A 17,573-nucleotide genomic window follows, 5' to 3' on the forward strand; every position below is an offset into this window, starting at 1 on the left:
GGGGGAGATCTAAGCCTATTACACCAGGAGAGTATATCCATTTAGAATGAAAATTGGTCGGTCCTCAGTCATCAGGTGACAGGAGAACAGTCACAAAGATCACGGGTCTTAGCTATTCAGAACATTATAGGGAGAAGAAAATAGACTTAAATAAAATAATGGGAGAGACTTCTTAGAATTACCTCGCAAGAATCCTATCTATAAAGCATGAGACAGAAATATTCACAGGAGGAAGAATCATAAATTGAGAAAGAAATCAGTGGTGGAGAGAAAACAGAACATGGCTCTGGATTTTCTAGACAAGGCATAGGTAGCATTAGAATGGAAGAGACCTACTCTGTCCCAAACGGATATGTACTATCCAATCAGCATGAGTATATGTGGATCAGTTTGTAATTTTGTAAAAGGAAATCCCAATGAGCTGTAGCAATTTTAAAGTCCCTCTTTGTCACTCATCATTAATCATTAATCCTTTACCTCAAGTTTTTTGTTTAAAGTGGTGCATTCTAGAGCTTTGAGCACCCTGAACACTTCTACCTTAGCTATGTCTTAATACATTCAATCCATGTCTTGAATGTCGCAAGATTCAGGGAAGTTCAAGGACGACAAAACAAGTAACTTTCTGGAATCTGCAGTGTGCCATCAGAACCAGGGGATATATCCAGTCCAAATTTAAAACATACTCACTAAACATGACGGGCCGCCTCCCTATGACTCCCAATTCAAAAAAACATTTGCCTCAGCTTTAAGACTTCCAATGAATTTCAGTTCCTGGTAGGGGCAGTCCTAAAATTCTGTCGCAATTAACAACTCAATCCCAAACAAAAAATGCCATAAAGATGACTGGGTTGGGAAATGGAAAAATGCTAGTGTTGCGCAACTGGAGAATTTTCCCCTTAGCTAAAGATTAGGGGACTGTGTTGGAGCAGAGCAAAACAAACTTGACATTTAGCCACATCATGTCTGAGCTGGTAGCACATGATGTTAACAATTGATATTCAAAGTAAAAAGAATATTCCAAAAAGCTAGCACTGATACCTTCCCCTTGGTGAGCACAAACATTCACTCAAAGATTTAATGTTAATGCTTTTAAAGTTAAATGTTAAAACTATAGTGAAACCAAACAGAAATTTTAATCAGCGGCTATTCTATAATTTCTGTTTTAACTGGTGAAAGATTATGGGTGGAATTTTCCAGACTAGCCAAAGGCAAAACCGCCCCACGGTGAGATCCCAGTGGTGGGATGGGCGAGCCATGCGTAATGTCAAAGACATCAGCGGAGCTGGAAGGTCCCGCCAGCGACTGATGTCAATCATCCTCTGCTACCGGACAATACGCCGCGGGGAGGTCATGTAACCCCGCCCTATGTGTGAGGAACTGTCAGAGCATTAGCATTAAAGACATCGCTGCAGAAATATTGGATCCAGAATAAGAAATGCAGCAGTAATATATTCCCTTTTAGATATGAAATAAAATAAAATGAAGTAATCCAAGTTAATTTTTAAAAAAAAGTGAAATTCTTGTCAGCATGGAGTTTAAAAAAAAATCAACTTACTGTGTTTGTGGGTGCAAAGAATTTAAATACAGGTCCTTGTATATGACTGCACCTAACCTCATCAATAATTTTGAATACTGTTGAAACTGGGTTGAAATAGATTCTCAGGGCATATGTATGAATTTTCAGTCGAGTTATTCCATTGTTACATCGATGGCATGGGAATGACCTACTTTGGCCTCACTTATAATAGCCAGGTTAGACTGCTCACAGACAGTGGCTCCAGTTTCCTCTGAAATCTGTAGTTGCATTGCACATCACAAAGATACATCAGATTTTGGCTGCCACGTTTGCTGTAGCTGAAACACTAGCAGCATTGCAGTGTTATTTCTGTGCCAAGCCACTGACTTGGATGAATGTCAGAGGGAGCCAGTTACAGGTGTGTCAATTTCAGTCTCAGCGGTTACAACATCAGTTCAATGCCAAATTCCTACCACAGTCCTGGCACTGATTCAATGCAAAATCCATAACTGGCTATTACATCTAAAGTACTTCAGCAATAATTGCTATAGCTATCCAAAATGCTTAGCCTTGCTAACTTTTCCAAACCACTGTCAATTTCTCCATATGTCCCTGACTTTCTTTCTAGGGCGGAATTCCACAGATTCTTTGTCCAACTGTCAGAGAGATGGAAAAACTGGAGTCAATATACTGGGGAATTTAATAGCAGGCCTGCACATAACCCTTGTGCTACATGCATTAATCTGGCGGGATTCACTGGACTTGAAGAAGGCGTGATAACGCGGCTAGATTTTCCCTTCCCCGCCCTCAGGACAATGAGATTCATACGGCGGCATAGTGGCACAGTGGTTAGCACTGCTGCCTACGGCGCTGAGGACCCGTGTTCGATTCCGGGCCCGGGTCACTGTCCGTGTGGAGTTTGCACATTCTCCCCGTGTCTGCGTGGGTCTCACCCCGACAACCCAAAGATGTACAGGTTAGATGGATTGGCCACGCTAAATTGCCCCTTAATTGGAAAAACATAATTGGTTACTCTAAATTTTAAAAAAAGATTCACTATAATGGTCCCAATACACTGATCTGGCTGAGATCAATCAGTTTTCTTCGAATACATTCAGACTTTAAAAAAAATTTTTTTTAGAGTAACCAATTATGTTTTTCCAATTTACACGGGGAGAATGTGCAAACTCCATATGGACAGTGACCTAGAACCGGGATCAAACCTCGGCATTGTGAGGCAGCTGTGCTAACCACTGCACCACCATGCTGCCCCGAATATATTCAGACTTAAGGGGCTTTCTGGGCTCTAAGGTTCAGTATCATGTCCACAGGCTTTATTCATTGACTAACCCTTGTCGTTTAAGCAACAACAGGCTAAAAACAAAGTAGTTAATATTTGTCATAGTTTTTTTTAAAAAGGGTACTCCTGATAATTGATTATTTTTACATTTATTCGATCATTAAAATTAAACAGTGCGGTTTAACGTACGTGCAAATTTAGTTCTGAAAAAAATAGACATTGCTAATCAGAGAAGATGGTAATGTTTGAATGTTTATTGTGAGAACCTATTTCAGGTTAAATTAATTTATTTCTATAGTTAAGGCAAAATTCCCAGTTACGGAAACGTGAATTGTGCATGAAAACAGCAGAGAACCAAAAACATTATACAGTGCGGAAATTTGGACTATTCCGCCAGTCATAAATGCACAGGTGAAATGCTTTGCAAGAAATCGCGTTTCCCAACGTTTTGGCATAAAGACACTGGACAATCAACAAAGGCTGCAACTAACCTCTCAACGGGGTCCCTCAGCATAACAATAAGTTTAACAGCTGGCAGAACCGCGTGAAGGAAGTCCTGAATTAAATATGGTGGTTCACCATTAACAGTGCGATGATAGAAATTCTGCCAAGCATTATTGTCCCACATTGTGGAAGCACTTGCCTCACCTATAAAGAAATGAAAAGTTTTTTTTTAAAACTGAAGAGTGGAAGCAAGTGAGATTCAATTTCCCGTGGGAGATAGGGGGATAGGTGATCCCGACAATATCCTTTGGGTTTGGCTACAGGACCAGAAAGTGGAAAGGTGCCACACAATCTTATACTGGGGAACTACAGAACAATACTTTTCACTGTACCTTGGTACATGTGACAATAAATCAAAATCCAGGAGGAGGAAAAATAAAAAAGGATCGGCTCAAACTTAACAAAGGAACAGGAGTGGACTATTTAGCCCCTCAAATCTGTTCTGTTGATCTGTGATCTATTGCTATATAAAACACTTCGGAGGCACACCACTGTAATCTGGTTCCTAAACATTGAGCTCTCGTTGAAGCAAACACAAATCAGTGCTTTGTGATGAATTCTAGTACTTGCATGTTTTGACCAGGAGCACACCACACCGCGCCACAGCTCCAACATAAAGCTTGGATCCGGTCCACGTAAAAAAAACAATTCACCATTAGATCTCATCTCCGATAGGAAAACAAGCATAGCCTGTGGCCTGACAATGAGTCAGTTGTCTGCTCTCTTAGTTTGGGATTGGTGTAAGGTCAGGGTACCAAAAGAGGGGAGAGGGAACAAAATGTCCTTTTTAAAACAAAACCACGCACAGACAAATGAAATGTTGACAGCTGCTTTTACTTAAAATTACTTTCATGTGGTAATCCAGTAAAAGATCAGTTGCAGCAGCATGGAGGTTTCCGTGCCACAACCACGGCGGAATTGTTCCTACAAATTATCAGATTTTCCATCAGGTGAGTCAAAAACTGAACTGTCTGAATAAATGATCAGTTCATGAAAGAAAAACATTTCCGCAAAAATTGTGCTCATTAATTGATATGAACCACGCTTTGACAAGCACTTAACACGTTCAACTTGTGATTTCGAGTAACTCAGATTTTTGGGAGCTGAAGTAATCTTTATAATATAGTGTGTGTATGTGTGTGGGGGGGGTAAAATAACTCACCAATGATCATGTTGCTTTTAATGAATTGTTCAGCAGATGAATTTGTTATCTGACTCTGAATCTGATGTGCTGCGAGATCAAAAAGATCCAGATAATCTTCAATTAGGTATCGGGCATGGAACCCATTCCAGGGTTGAATAATACCTGCAAACAAAAGCATGCTTCAGTCCAGAATTAACGTACCATTCCATTTCAAACTGATCACCTCATTACATTAATGGGCCAGGGAACCAATTTATGTCGAATTTTAAGATTACTCACTCAAAATTCTGTCAAGTGTTCTGAATTGTGTTTTAGCATTGTGGAGAAAATCAACAGGCAGCACTGCATTTTGTCTAAGCACCCGGAGCTACTGTTGTTTCACCTTCCTGCAGCACAATGTAATAAAATGAGGAATTAAGAACTGCTTAATTGCTCCCAATTGGTGATGTGAAATATTGGGCTAAGAGTTTGTGAGCTCCAACTCCACCACAGCAAGTTTATGAAATTCAATTCAGGTGAGCTGTGGGCTAACACCATAAAACATTATCAAAGGTAACCCGTTCAGTTGTAAAAACCCAACTGGTTCACTAATGTCCTTCAGTGAAGGGAAGCTTCAGTTTTCTGACTGACCGGCGATATCTTACTAAACTCAAAAACACAGTCAGATTATTCAGTTTGGGACAATCACTGCAAGACACAATTGTAAGTAAAATGTTGAAGAAACCAATGACCCAGGCGTTAAATTGGGGCAATGTCCAGACAATCCTACCTCAGCCAACCCTGTGAAGCTCTCCTCACAAATATCTAGGGACTGTTGTAAAGCTTGGCAATCATACTCACACAATCACATCTACAAGGCAACATCCTGGACTCTGTACTATCGCTGGGTATATTCTGTCCTACCAGTAGAGAGTCCCATGAGAGGTGGGCAAACAATGTTATGTAGCCTGGTCTAGTTGGCCTTGCAAGTCCTTAATATAGAGTTTACATGAAGTCTTATTACTTCAAGCCAAAGCAAAAATCTACTGATTACCATATGCTACACCCATCAATCATTGAATAAGCGCTTTTAATTATTGTACACCACGTAAGAGAAAGAACTGCAGGAAACAAGGACACAACAGGTAATATGAACAGAGGACTTCAATATTCACCACTATGCAAAGCTCAGAGGTGGGACTGCTTACTAAACTGGGCAAGTTCTGAAAGAAATAGCTGTCAAACTCAGCCTGCAAGGGTAAAGATCACAAGGGAATAATCTACTTGATCTAATGCTTACCAACTTATCTGATTCACATATTTTTGTCCACAATAGCATTGATGGAATGATCACTACACAATACTGGAAAAGACAGTCCAAGTTTCACAGCGAGTACACCTTCCATCAGGCAGTGTGGCACTGTCACTGTGACAAACTGAGGATAAATCAAGCAGTCCAAAATTGGACATCTATTTCCACAAGCTTCATCACTAACAAGCCAAGGACTAAACTCAGTGCAAATTAAATGCAGTAGATCACACCAGGAGTAGTGCCCGATCAATTTTACAACAAGACACTATATTGGTCAAGCCACAAAAATGTTCCAGAAAGAGAAAAACTAAAAGCTACAGATAGAGCTAATCGATCAGAGAAACCTCTGTATTCCAACCACACCTTGTCAAGAATGGCAGTAGACAATCAGATAACCACTGGGGGAAAAGGACATATAAACATTTAATCAACATGTTAGAGCCCAGCACATCACATTTAATGGTTAGTATATGTTTTTTTTTTAAAGTATTTCCTAATACCTACTGAAGTGCTGAGTGGATAATACCACATCATTATTCCAATTCTCTTCATGCACCTACTAGTGCACTAAAGCAGAGTTTCTTCTGTTTCCATACCTAGTTGTTCCTGGAACAGGTTGCTAAACTGTCACCAGAGGCTTATATAGCTTGAGGGTTCTGCGGATCAAAAATTTAACTGGAGCAGACACATGATGTGACTGCAAGACCCCTGGTGGGCACTAGATATGCTGATGAGTTACTCAATTCCATACCTCTCATAATTTCTCAAGCAATTACAGGGCTTCAGTCAGGAATATTTCAGAATACTCACCATTCACATGAGTATAGCCACAATAGCTTGTCACCATCCAGGACAAAGTAATCCACTTGATCAGCATCACTGGACTCAGTATGCTCCACCCCACCATTGGTGCAGCATGGCTGAGGTAGGTATTCACTAAAGGTTACTTCAATAATGCTTCCCACCCCTGAAAGATTGCGACTGATACTAGCAGCAAAATAATGAGAACACCATCAGCTCAAAGCTCTCCTTGAACCAGCATGACCTGGGCATGTATCACCATTTCTTTACTGTCATTGGATCAATGCCTCAGAATTTCCTCCATTGTGAGAGTAGTTTCATCACAAGGACAACACTGTTCACAAAGGCCCCATCAACTTCTCCAGGTAACTTGAGATGAGCAATAAATGCACTCTTGCCAGCTTTTCCCACATCCTGAGATCAAATGTTAAAAAGTGCAGCTTAAGACTCCTTGGAAAAATGATGGCTTTCTACAAGTGCCAGACACAAAACTGACCCAAAAAACTCCCAAAGCATTCAAGTCTTTTAGAGCAGGAACATCCAAGAAGACCCACACCTGTCTCCATGACTCTTCTATAGCTCATTCCCAGAATTCTTTCAGAATCTTGTTATCTTTCGAGCTGGAGGTAAAGATGGAACAAAGAGTGGAGTTGACTATGGAGATCTCTTCAAATGTAAAGCTACTGTTCTGATGAGGGGGTGAGGGAGAAGAAGGGGCAGAAACGTGTTCTTGGCAGGGTGACAAAGTGTCTAAGTGACTGTAACACTCAATCCGATTAAAGGCCCAAAGGTTTATCTCTCAGCTTTTAGAAAACCGTCACCAAGGAGGTTAGCTAATGTGGTGACGTTTTACACGTGTTGCTTTGTATGTTCTGTTGTTCTGAAACAGTTCAACAATTTATATTTAGCCTGATTGTACCAACCATTACGTATGGACACTGTAAAAGGTGACCAAAGAGCTTGGACTAAAGATAGTAATAACCAGTTCCAATCACAAGAGACTACTGTTGTTAGATCTCAATGTTACACTCGCATTTAGTTAGATGTTAGAACATGTGCACGTCTCTAAGGTGTTTAGGCTGCATATGGGAGTTACTGACACTGCTGTAACTGAGAGAATCTTGACCGCAAGACCCTTAGCTTTTATCATATCAATTTAGGGAAAGTTGAAACACAAACGTACCCAAAAATAATATAGCCAAGTAAGTGTAGATAAACTGGAGTGCGCTGCTGAATTTGTCCCAGTCGGTAGAGAAATCAAACCATGATAACCAGATTATGTCCTAATTGGACTGATGTCAGTAATTTTAACACACAATGCTGTGCCTATACTTGCCTGCCAAACATTAAAGGCCTGTTAGCCTCTCAGGGATCAGGGCACACATCCAAATCTGGCTCAAACACAAAACGTCAAGAATAATAAATCGTTTTGCCGATGTACAATATGCCATTGTATCCGATTTTGAAGTGTTTGGAGAACCAGGGGGAAAAAAACTTTACAAAAATAAAAACCAGACTTAACTTTCTCTAAAGTAATCTCAGTCTGTCACAATTACTTAAAGCACGACATTAGCTGACATCATGGAGGTACAATTCTACCACGTGGATCGCCTCTACTGTAAAGGTTACATTCAAGATGGAGTCAAAATGCAGTACTCCGTCACAGATGTCATTGGTTTTGGAAATGATCTCAAAGATTACCAACAGCTTGAACAAGAACATATTCATTCAAAAACAACCCTAAATGTAAGTCTATGGCACATGAAAAATGCTTTTATACTGGAAATGCACATGAGCATATGTTTTAACGTGCAGGAATAAAGTGACATTGTTTTACTTTTAGAGAAAAATAAAAAAGATTGAAGGGGGTCGCTAATGTTAAAGGCACAAGATATCTTTTCGAGACAGCTCTGATGCGTGAAATCCCAAAAAATTAGATTTGTTACTTTATTTAATGGATTTTCTAACCAAGACTGTCACAGCAATATTTTCATTCAAAAAAGGTGGCATTTGCTTGATTTTATTGTAAACGACTCTACTTGCCATTTAAAAATTATTTATTCTGTTAAAGGTTCTTTTTCTCCACTGTAATATGGCTGGAACATTTGTGACTTGCTTCCCTAGGACATTTAAATGTTTAAATTAAAACTTCTGGTTGATTTCAAATATTTCTCAATTGCTAGATTTCCAATCAAAAAATTAGGAAAAATAAACACATCTGGATGTTTTAACAAATCAATCAGACCAAGCTTCCCCCTTTTGCAGAGGAGCTCTCTCTCTCTATCCCATGGTTCAAAACACTTAGAGCCCTTAGTCGTTAGAATATTATAAGCCCTTCAAATTTCTCTTCATCCTGGTCGCAAAAATCATTCATAGTCACATCACATGGGGGGAGTGGGGCATTCGTCTCTTCCTCGGTTAAACTTGGCATTTCAACCCATCTTCCTATCTCAAAGTTCAGACTTGAATTCCTCTTCTTGGCAAACCTACCCCCTTAGTTTCTTCACTCAAGCAAAAGGCTCACCTTCTCGGCCAATCTCCCTCTCCCATTTAATAAAAGAAAATTACTGCGGATGCTGGAATCTAAAACCAAAGAGAAAATGCTGGAAAATCTCAGGTCTGGCAGCATGCGGGGAGAGAAAAGAGCCAACGTTTGGAGTCCAGATGACCCTTTGTCAAAATTAAAATATGTGCTCACGTCGCAAATGTTCCAGTTTCAAAGCATTTTACATGTGCCACAGACTTACATTTAGGGTTGTTTTTGAATAAATATGTTCTTTTTGAAGCTGTCGGTAATCTTTGAGATCATTTCCAAAATCAATAACATCTGTGACAGAGTACTGCATTTTGACTCCATCTTGAATGCAACCTTTACAGTAGAGGCGATCCACTTGGTAGAATGGTACCTCCATGATGTCAGCTAATGTCAGCTAATGTCATGCTTTAAGTAATTGTGACAGACTGAGATTACTTCAGAGAAAGTTAAGTCTGGTTTTTATTTTTGCTGAGATTTTCCACCATTTTCTCTTTGGCCCCTCTCCCATTTTACTGGCATTGTCGACCTTCATTCAATTCCAGCTAGATTTTTCTATCCTCCTATTCAAAGAGATTCTACTTTCCTTCCAGCGCCACGTTGGGCTCTGTTCAGTCAAAAATACCTGCTCAGTTAATGTTGGAAACCCTCCAGCTCTCCCTTCCTCGGTCCTGCCCCAGGTCCTCTCCTCTCCTTACCGCTTCTGAATCACTGCCAGTCCATGGCTCCTCCTAACTCTTGTGTACGGTCAAGACCACTTGAAGGGGTAATAACACCACTGAACCAGAGAACATATTTACAGCTGACCAGGATATGCAACAACTTCATTGATTAAAAAAAGAACTGTAATCTCAATAGCTTTGTGTTAGGATCATGTAATAACACAGTACTGCAGGTTCCTGTCCTAGACATCTCTGTTCATGGATATTTGCCTTTGTTGGTCAAAGTGCCCCTTACTGAATTTAGAAATTAGCAACTATTACAATTGACAAAACACTCAATGTGACATGGAGCCATTTTACATTTCCAGCTGTACAAAAATCCTCGAGGTGGTTCAGAAAAAACAGCAACCCCAGTCCCATATTTAGGTGTATTTTGTTCTGTTGCTTAAGAAATATGAACGTGAAGATTCATTCCGCAGTACAGTTATCAGTACAATGATAGGATTATAATTTTTAAACAGTTATTTACAGCTTTAATATTTAGAGAACCAGAAAATCCAAATTGTAAACAAATCCTTCACTGTTGAAATACTGGCCAGAATTCTCTGTCCCCTTCCGCTAAGATCGGTAATTCCGATCGGGCAGAGGATCACACGTCAGCCCAAAAACGGGATCAGTGTCGTGCAGTTGATCCATTCCCAGTCTCCAGTCCCGCCGGCCATAGAGGGCTTCCTGCCCCGAGTTTGTGGGAACATGCAAACAGCTGATATGCATTCATTAGAATGTGATTAACGGGCTGAAAAGCAGAATCTCCACGCCCCACACCCCGTTCGCCACCATTATGCCCTGACCCTCACAGCAGGAACTCCACTGGTGGGGCTTTGGTTGAAGTATTGACAAGGGAGGGGGGGGGTCAAGGGAAGTTAGCTCACTGCCACGCTGAAGAGGGGGCTCCCCAAGAGTCCAGAGGTTGACGTGTGCTCAGGCTGTGGATATGGGGTTGACCCCAGGGATTCCCCACTCTCACGGGACTGGGGTGCCATGTCTGGACTGCCCATTCCAACCCTGAGCAATCTAAAGATTACTCTTGGCATGGTGATCTTAGGCAACCCAGATCATCATCCTCTACTGACCTATTTAAACTCTCAAGTGGCTATCTCACTCTGACCTGCTCTGCTTGACAGCTGGAGAACAAATCAGACTGAAGATTTAAACCAGGAAGAGTTTCCCTTTCCTCTCATCTACCTCAGCCCCATGATTTTAAAACTGCTGCTTTTGTGTGAGAACCTTCCAAGAAAGCTTACAGCACTTGAAAAGCTTTGAAATCCACTGAGATCCTTTGAAATGCTTTGCATTAATTCAATTTCACAGTTCCGTACCTTTAACTAGACTTTGATTGACAACGTTACTGGTTCAAACACAACTGCCCAGAGGCTTGTTTATTTATCTTTCCCTTCATGCTTGAATAGATCTGAAGTATCCTCCAAAGATCCTCATGCAATGTTTATAAACATTCTTGTTCTGATCGACAGATGCTGGTCACTTAATAGCAGCTAAGTGCTTTCAAATCCTATTTTCTAACCACTGAAAACATTAGCATTGTTGAAGCCTGGCAGCGGCAGAGAGGCACATGAGCAATGAGCTAACCCCCTTGACCCCACTGGATCCAACGCACCAGGCCATCACTGTCAGACTCAATGCCATGGTCCAATCCACTGTTGGAAATGCCAGGGGATGGGGACTGAAGGATCGAGTGAACAGGTCGGCTCTCCTTCATGTGTGTGTGATGGGATGAGGTGACCCGTTTTATCGAGGTTGAGGGGGTGGGAAGGATGGCCTTCCTTGATGAGGTGTTGGGGATGCTCCCGTTGTTAGTGGGAGATTCAACCTTTGAGTTGTGGGGATGGGGGGGATTGTATCTGAACACTGGGATTAGGGTGCTCGCTCAAAATGGTAGCTCAACACCAGTAAGTAGCTTGTAGCTATGCATTTTGCAATAGCAAAGGTCTGAGAATCCCCCCTCTGTGACACTCCTGGTGCCAGTGGGTCACAGTCCCATTTCTCAGCTGGCGGGAGCACTTGAACGGAGAATCTGCCCACATGTGTTTGGAGCTTCAAATAGTTATGGTCATTGTAGGAGTGGCGGAGCATCACCGGTTCTAGCAGATGACTAAATTATCCAAATTAGAGACCATAATGCAGAACAACCCACAGCTTGGACACCCATAATTAAGATTCAAATATAGCATAATGTATAGGTTGGAATAAGGCAATAACCAAAGGCTCAGATTGTGCAGAACTTTGTAAATGGCTTATCGAGGATATATAGACATATATGTTTTTTTTCTTTTCTTCCCTCCCTCCCTCAATCCCAGACCCTTGAATAGACAACAAAAATCTGTGGCCAACCCGCTTCCTGGTCCTTGCCAATGTTGCTTTGAGTTGGCCATCAAGTACAGGGGGCTGGATTCTCCGCCCCGCCATGCCACATTTCGACCCAACGGTGGGAACCTCCGTTACGCCGGCCGGTCAATGGGATTTCCCGTTATGGGGCAGCCCCACGCTGTCGGGAACCCCCCGGGTGCCGGCAAAACGGAGAATCCTACCGACGGAGAATTACACCCAATATGTCTGGGGAAAACCCTCTTTCTGAGCTGAGCATTATTCAGTACCTCTTTATAGTAGAGTGCCTGAGATAGAAACTAACCTGCTGCAGAGCCACGCATTGTTGCTTTGAGGCTACTGTACTTCCTCATGTTCTTCAACATATGAAAGTTGTGGACTTTCAGATGACCATTTGAAGTAATAATTGCAACATTGCAAAAACCATTATGAAGTAAACAAACAAATGATACTCTATCATGTGACTGGTAGAAAATGTATAACAATTTTCTTTGCAGTTCGATACATAAAATTCCATAAGATATACAGCACATTGGGCTCAACTGATCTTTTCTTACCCCTCCCATTCCAGCCGATTCATCTCAGCCTTTTCCAGATCTTTCTATTCCCTTTTTTCTTATGTGCAATCACTTTCAGCGAAAGTGAGTTCCACATTTAACTGCTCTCTGAGTAAGGACATTTCTACTTCTTTCCCTATTGGATTTATTAATCTCAACCTTGGGATAAAGTTTCCCCTTTCAGCAGATTCCACGACAAATTGCGCCCAGTTTGAAGAGTTTTCTCTCCATGGCTAGCCGTTGACACTCAGTTGTAAGTTGTAAAACACAAAATCTGCGAACCAATGCAATTGGGCAGTGTTTTAAAACACAATTTTTTCAGAACATAAATATTAACGTATGAAATATGAGCAGAAGTAAGCTACTCAACCCCTCAAGCCTCACCGTCATTTAATAGGATCACAATATCCTGTGTCTGTTTCAAATTACACATCACCATCAACACTGACAATCTTCGATAACAAGAATCTATCTTTTCCTCTGCCTGAAAAATATTCAATGACTCCCACCTCCAAACCTTCTGAGGCACAGAGTTCCAAAGTCACACAAACATTACACTGCAGAAGGAGGCCATTCGGCCCACCAAGTCTGCACCGACCCATTTAAGCCCTCACTTCCACCCTATCCCTGTAACCCAATAACCCCTCCTAACCATTTTTGGTCACTAAGGGCAATTTATCATGGCCAATCCACCTAACCTGCACATCTTTGGAATGTGGGAGGAAACCAGAGCACCCGGAGGACACCCAGGCACACACGGAGAGAATGTGCAAACTCCGCACAGACAGTGACCCAGTGGGGAATCGAACCTGGGACCCTGGCGCTGTGAAGCCACAGTGCTATCCACTTGTGCTACCGTGCTGCCCCAAACCTCTGAGAGAAAAATAATTCTCTTCATCTCTGTCATAAAAGGGCAAGCCCTGATTTTAAAACGGTGTCACCTAATTATGGATTCACCCACTTTACATACCCACCTGTTCGGGATCTTATATACCGCAATCAAGTCACCTCTCACTCTACTAAACTCCAGTGGATTTTAGAGGAATTTGTCTAACCTTGCCTCATTCCAGGCATCCTCCTCACAACCAACTCCAACGCATTTACATCATTTCTTAAGTATGGAGACCAAAACTACACAAAGTGGGAGCAATCCAACGGCCACGCTGCAACGGAAAAACAGTTTGCCTCAGTGCACCATGGCCAATAGAAGCCGGGAGTGGGATCTATCCGGCTCCAGGGATCTATCCGTCTCACAATGCCTCGCGAAATCCAATGCGATCGCACGAGATGTTGCGATGTAAATCCTGCCCATTGGGGCGGGCGCCCTCTTTGGCAAATCTGCATATTAGAGCAAGACAGCTTGGGGGTGATTCTCCGAGCTCCACTCCCAGCCGGAGAATCGCCGCAACCGTGCCACGACGCCCTGGCACCGGCGCGCGATTCTCCAAGGTGCGGAGAATCGGCGGCATTTATGCCGGCGCGTTTGGCGATGCGCCAGCAGCCGCAGATTGCTGGAATCAGTGGGGCCGCCGATTCTCCGGCCCGGATGGGCCGAGCGGCAGCTCCGATATGATAGAGTCCCGCCGGCGCCGTTCACCCTGGTCGCTGCCGGCGGGAGCTCTGCGGGAATGGTCGGGAGGCAGCCTGTGGGGGGCTCCTTCACCGGGGGGGGGGGGGGGGGGGGGGGGGGGGGTTCCGATGGTGTCTGGTCCACGATTGGGGCTCACCGATCAGTGGGCCGGCCTCTCTCCCCTCCGAGCCTAATTCCTGGCGCGGCCGGCCCCTGAACACCGACCCATGTTGGTCGGGGCCGGCGCGCAAAAGAAGTCCCCTGCGCATGCGCAGGTTGGCGTGGCCCAAATGCGCATGCGCAGTTTGGAACGGAGTGAAACACTCCAGCACTGTGCTGGCCCCCTGTGGGGGCCAGAATCGTACGTGACTGGGTCCGGTTCGCGCCATCGTGAAACGCGACGGCGTTCACGACGGCGCAAACTCTTGGGCCCAATATCGGAGAATCACTCCCCTAGTCTCACTCTGGATAAAAGTTTTTTTAAAACAAGACCCTGCTCCCATACCCACATGTCTGTCCTTGGCCTGCTGCAATGTTCCAGTGAAGATCAACGCAAACTGGAGGAACAACATCTCATCTTCCGGTTAGGCCTTCCGGTCTCAACATCGAATTCAACAAATTCAGATGATCCCATTTGTTTTCAGCCCATTTCATTTTAACTGTCTTTTACCATTTATTTCTCTCTTATCTTTCTTTATACATATTTAACCCCCCCCACCCCGAGCTTATCCACCTTTCCTTACCCTTTCTCCCCTTTACTTCCCCCTTCCCCTCCCCCCACATCTACATCTGTCACAGTTTACCCTCTGATGTTAGGTTCTCTGCTGTTCGACCTTTCACACCTTTTGTTCTCTCTGGGGTATGCCATTGGCACGCTTTCCCCACGGTTTCTGTGGCTGTTAGCACCCCATTTCCCGGGGTTTCTGTGGCTATGACTAATCTTTCATTCTCACTCCACAGTATAAATACTTCCCACTTTCTCTGTCATAGCTTTGACAAAGGGTCATCTGGACTCCAAACGTTAGCTCTTTTCTCTCCCTACAGATGCTGACAGACCTGCTGAGATTTTCCAGCATTTCTCTTTAGTCTCACTCTAATGTGCAGATTCCAGAAGTACCTGAGGCTTTGGGATTCATCCCCTGTGTCTCAGAGACCTCAGGCGAATGTGGTTTAGCACTGGTCTCCACAAATGGGGAGTAGATGGAACGGTGCTCATGGGGGTTTCGCAGGGGATCGGGGCCCCCAGCTGCATGCCCTTTGGGCAGGTTAGTGCCCTGGTGCTGCTGGTGCCACCTAGGCATGGCTCAAACCCAGATGGCACTGGATGGGTGCCAGGCTGACACTGCCAAGATGTCCAGAGGGCATTGCTGGCTGGCAGGGTACTGCCAGAGTGCCAGGTTGCAAAACATGCAAGCTGCATTTTTTGTGTGGAAGTGATCAGGCCGGGGGTGCCCTGCGTGGGTATTGAGGGGGTGGCCGGGGAACGTCCTATAGTGCGTTGGGGCTGGCAGGGGGTCGCTTTGGGGCCTTGGAGATTGGGATGCCATTTTTAAATATCTCTCACTAAACTGGGGAGTTATGATGAGCGGTGCTCCCCAGGGTACAAAACCAGGCTATGTGCGGCCTCAGCCAACATGTTTCCCGCTGAGACCCCTTATACAGCGCGAGTCGCGTTATATAGCCATGTGTTTTTCGGCACTGCGAACACTGGCAAACATACGGCTATACTCACTCAGTTTGCGGCTTTGTTCTCAATTAGTTTCATCGCGCCCAGTATTTGAAATGTAGGTCTGGATTCACCGAATCGATGCCGAAATTGCAAAATGCGATTGGGTGGAGAATAGCCTCCGACACCAAAATCACGGTAGACACCAGTTTTACGCCAAATCGGGATCCTCTGGCACCCCGAAAATGGCAACCCCAAAAATCACCATTTGTGGAGACCAGTGCTGAACCACATTCACCTGAGGTCTCTGAGACATTTGGGATGAATCCCAAAGCCTCAGGTACTTCTTCTGGAATATGCACATTAGAGTGAGACTAAAGAGAAAATGCTGGAAAATAACAGCAGGTTGATATATCTGGCCTGACCCTCAATTCTGCGGGGCCTCTACGATTCACCGCTGTCGATGGGCCGAGTTCCCGACGGCGTGGTCCACTTGTGGTCTCAGCAATGAGGAACCCAGCATGGTGGCTGCGGACTGTGTCCAGTGCTGTCACAGCCGGTCGAGCGCCATGCTGCTGGCCGGGGTGGGGGGGGCTTCCGTGAGGGTTGAGGGACCCGTGGGGGGTGGCCAGGGCGGTAGTATTTGGCAGGTCGGATCCGCACACGTCCGCTGCCATGTTTTACGGTGTGACCGCTGCACGGTTCCAGCTGTTTACGTCGTGGGAGCTGGGAGATTTACTCGGCGGGGCTTCCAACCCCTCACCGGTCGCAGGATGGGGGAGGGCTCCATGCCGATTTTTTCGTCGTAAAATGCCACAGTCCCTCCGCTGGCGTCAACAGCCTCAAAAACCGTGAATCCAGTCCGTGGTCTCACTAATGCCATGTATAGCTGAAGCATAACTTCCTTACTATTGTGTACAATTTCTCTTGCATAAAGGACAACCTTCTTAATTACTTGCTCCACCTTCTAACCTTTTGTGACTTTGGACAAAAACACCTAGATCCTTCTGCGCCTCAGAAATCTGCATCTGTCTTCCACCAAAATGATACTCTTTTTTATTCTTCCTGCCAAAGTCAACAACTTCACATTTTCCAAAATTATATTCCAATCGTCAAGATTTTGACCATCACTCAACATGTCAATATTCGTTTGTCATTTTCTTATGTCCCCTTCACAACATACTTTCCTACTTATGTCATCTGCATACAACTACCGTGCCTTCACTCCCCTCACCTAAGTCATTAATACAGGGTGCAATTCAGCAGAAATAATTCTAAATCCACTTTTCCGCATGTTTGGCAGGGCTTTTCTAATTGGCTGCAGCGCCAAGATTCACCCTGTTTTTCACCAGTAGTTTGATGGTATTGTTGGGCCTTGGGGAGTTTTCCCCCACTGAGGCCAAACGTAAATTAGTTTCCTGGTGGCACTACAAGCTTGGCACCTTGGAAGTGCCCCTGTCACCCCGACAGAGCCATGCTGTTGATACTAACAGGGTGTCAGGCTGGTAGTGCCAGGGTACCGGGGGAGGGCCAGGGTACTACCTAGGTGCTTTTAATGGCCTGTGTGACACCATCCCCCCCCCCTCCCCCACCACCACCTGCCTACCAGTTATGTTGGCCAAATTG

The 17,573-nt window shown here is 44.1% G+C and overlaps 1 protein-coding gene across 2 annotated transcripts in view; it reads right to left on the reverse strand.

Annotated features, from left to right (window-relative positions):
• The window catches only part of LOC119979496 (carbohydrate sulfotransferase 15-like), a 77,496-nt gene that overhangs the window by 21,271 nt on the left and 38,652 nt on the right, over positions 1-17,573 (reverse strand). Inside the window, exons 4-6 of one of the 2 annotated variants that reach the window (XM_038821795.1) lie at positions 12,459-12,545; positions 4,483-4,626; positions 3,308-3,464 (exon numbers count right to left, since the gene is read on the reverse strand). In XM_038821795.1, the coding sequence (XP_038677723.1) occupies positions 3,308-3,464; positions 4,483-4,626; positions 12,459-12,545 (388 nt within the window). The remainder of the gene's footprint in view (positions 1-3,307; positions 3,465-4,482; positions 4,627-12,458; positions 12,546-17,573) is intronic. The other variant, XM_038821796.1, reaches the window with a different exon arrangement.

Source organism: Scyliorhinus canicula, chromosome 16, assembly GCF_902713615.1.
Source record: "Scyliorhinus canicula chromosome 16, sScyCan1.1, whole genome shotgun sequence".
Taxonomy (NCBI): domain Eukaryota; kingdom Metazoa; phylum Chordata; class Chondrichthyes; order Carcharhiniformes; family Scyliorhinidae; genus Scyliorhinus; species Scyliorhinus canicula.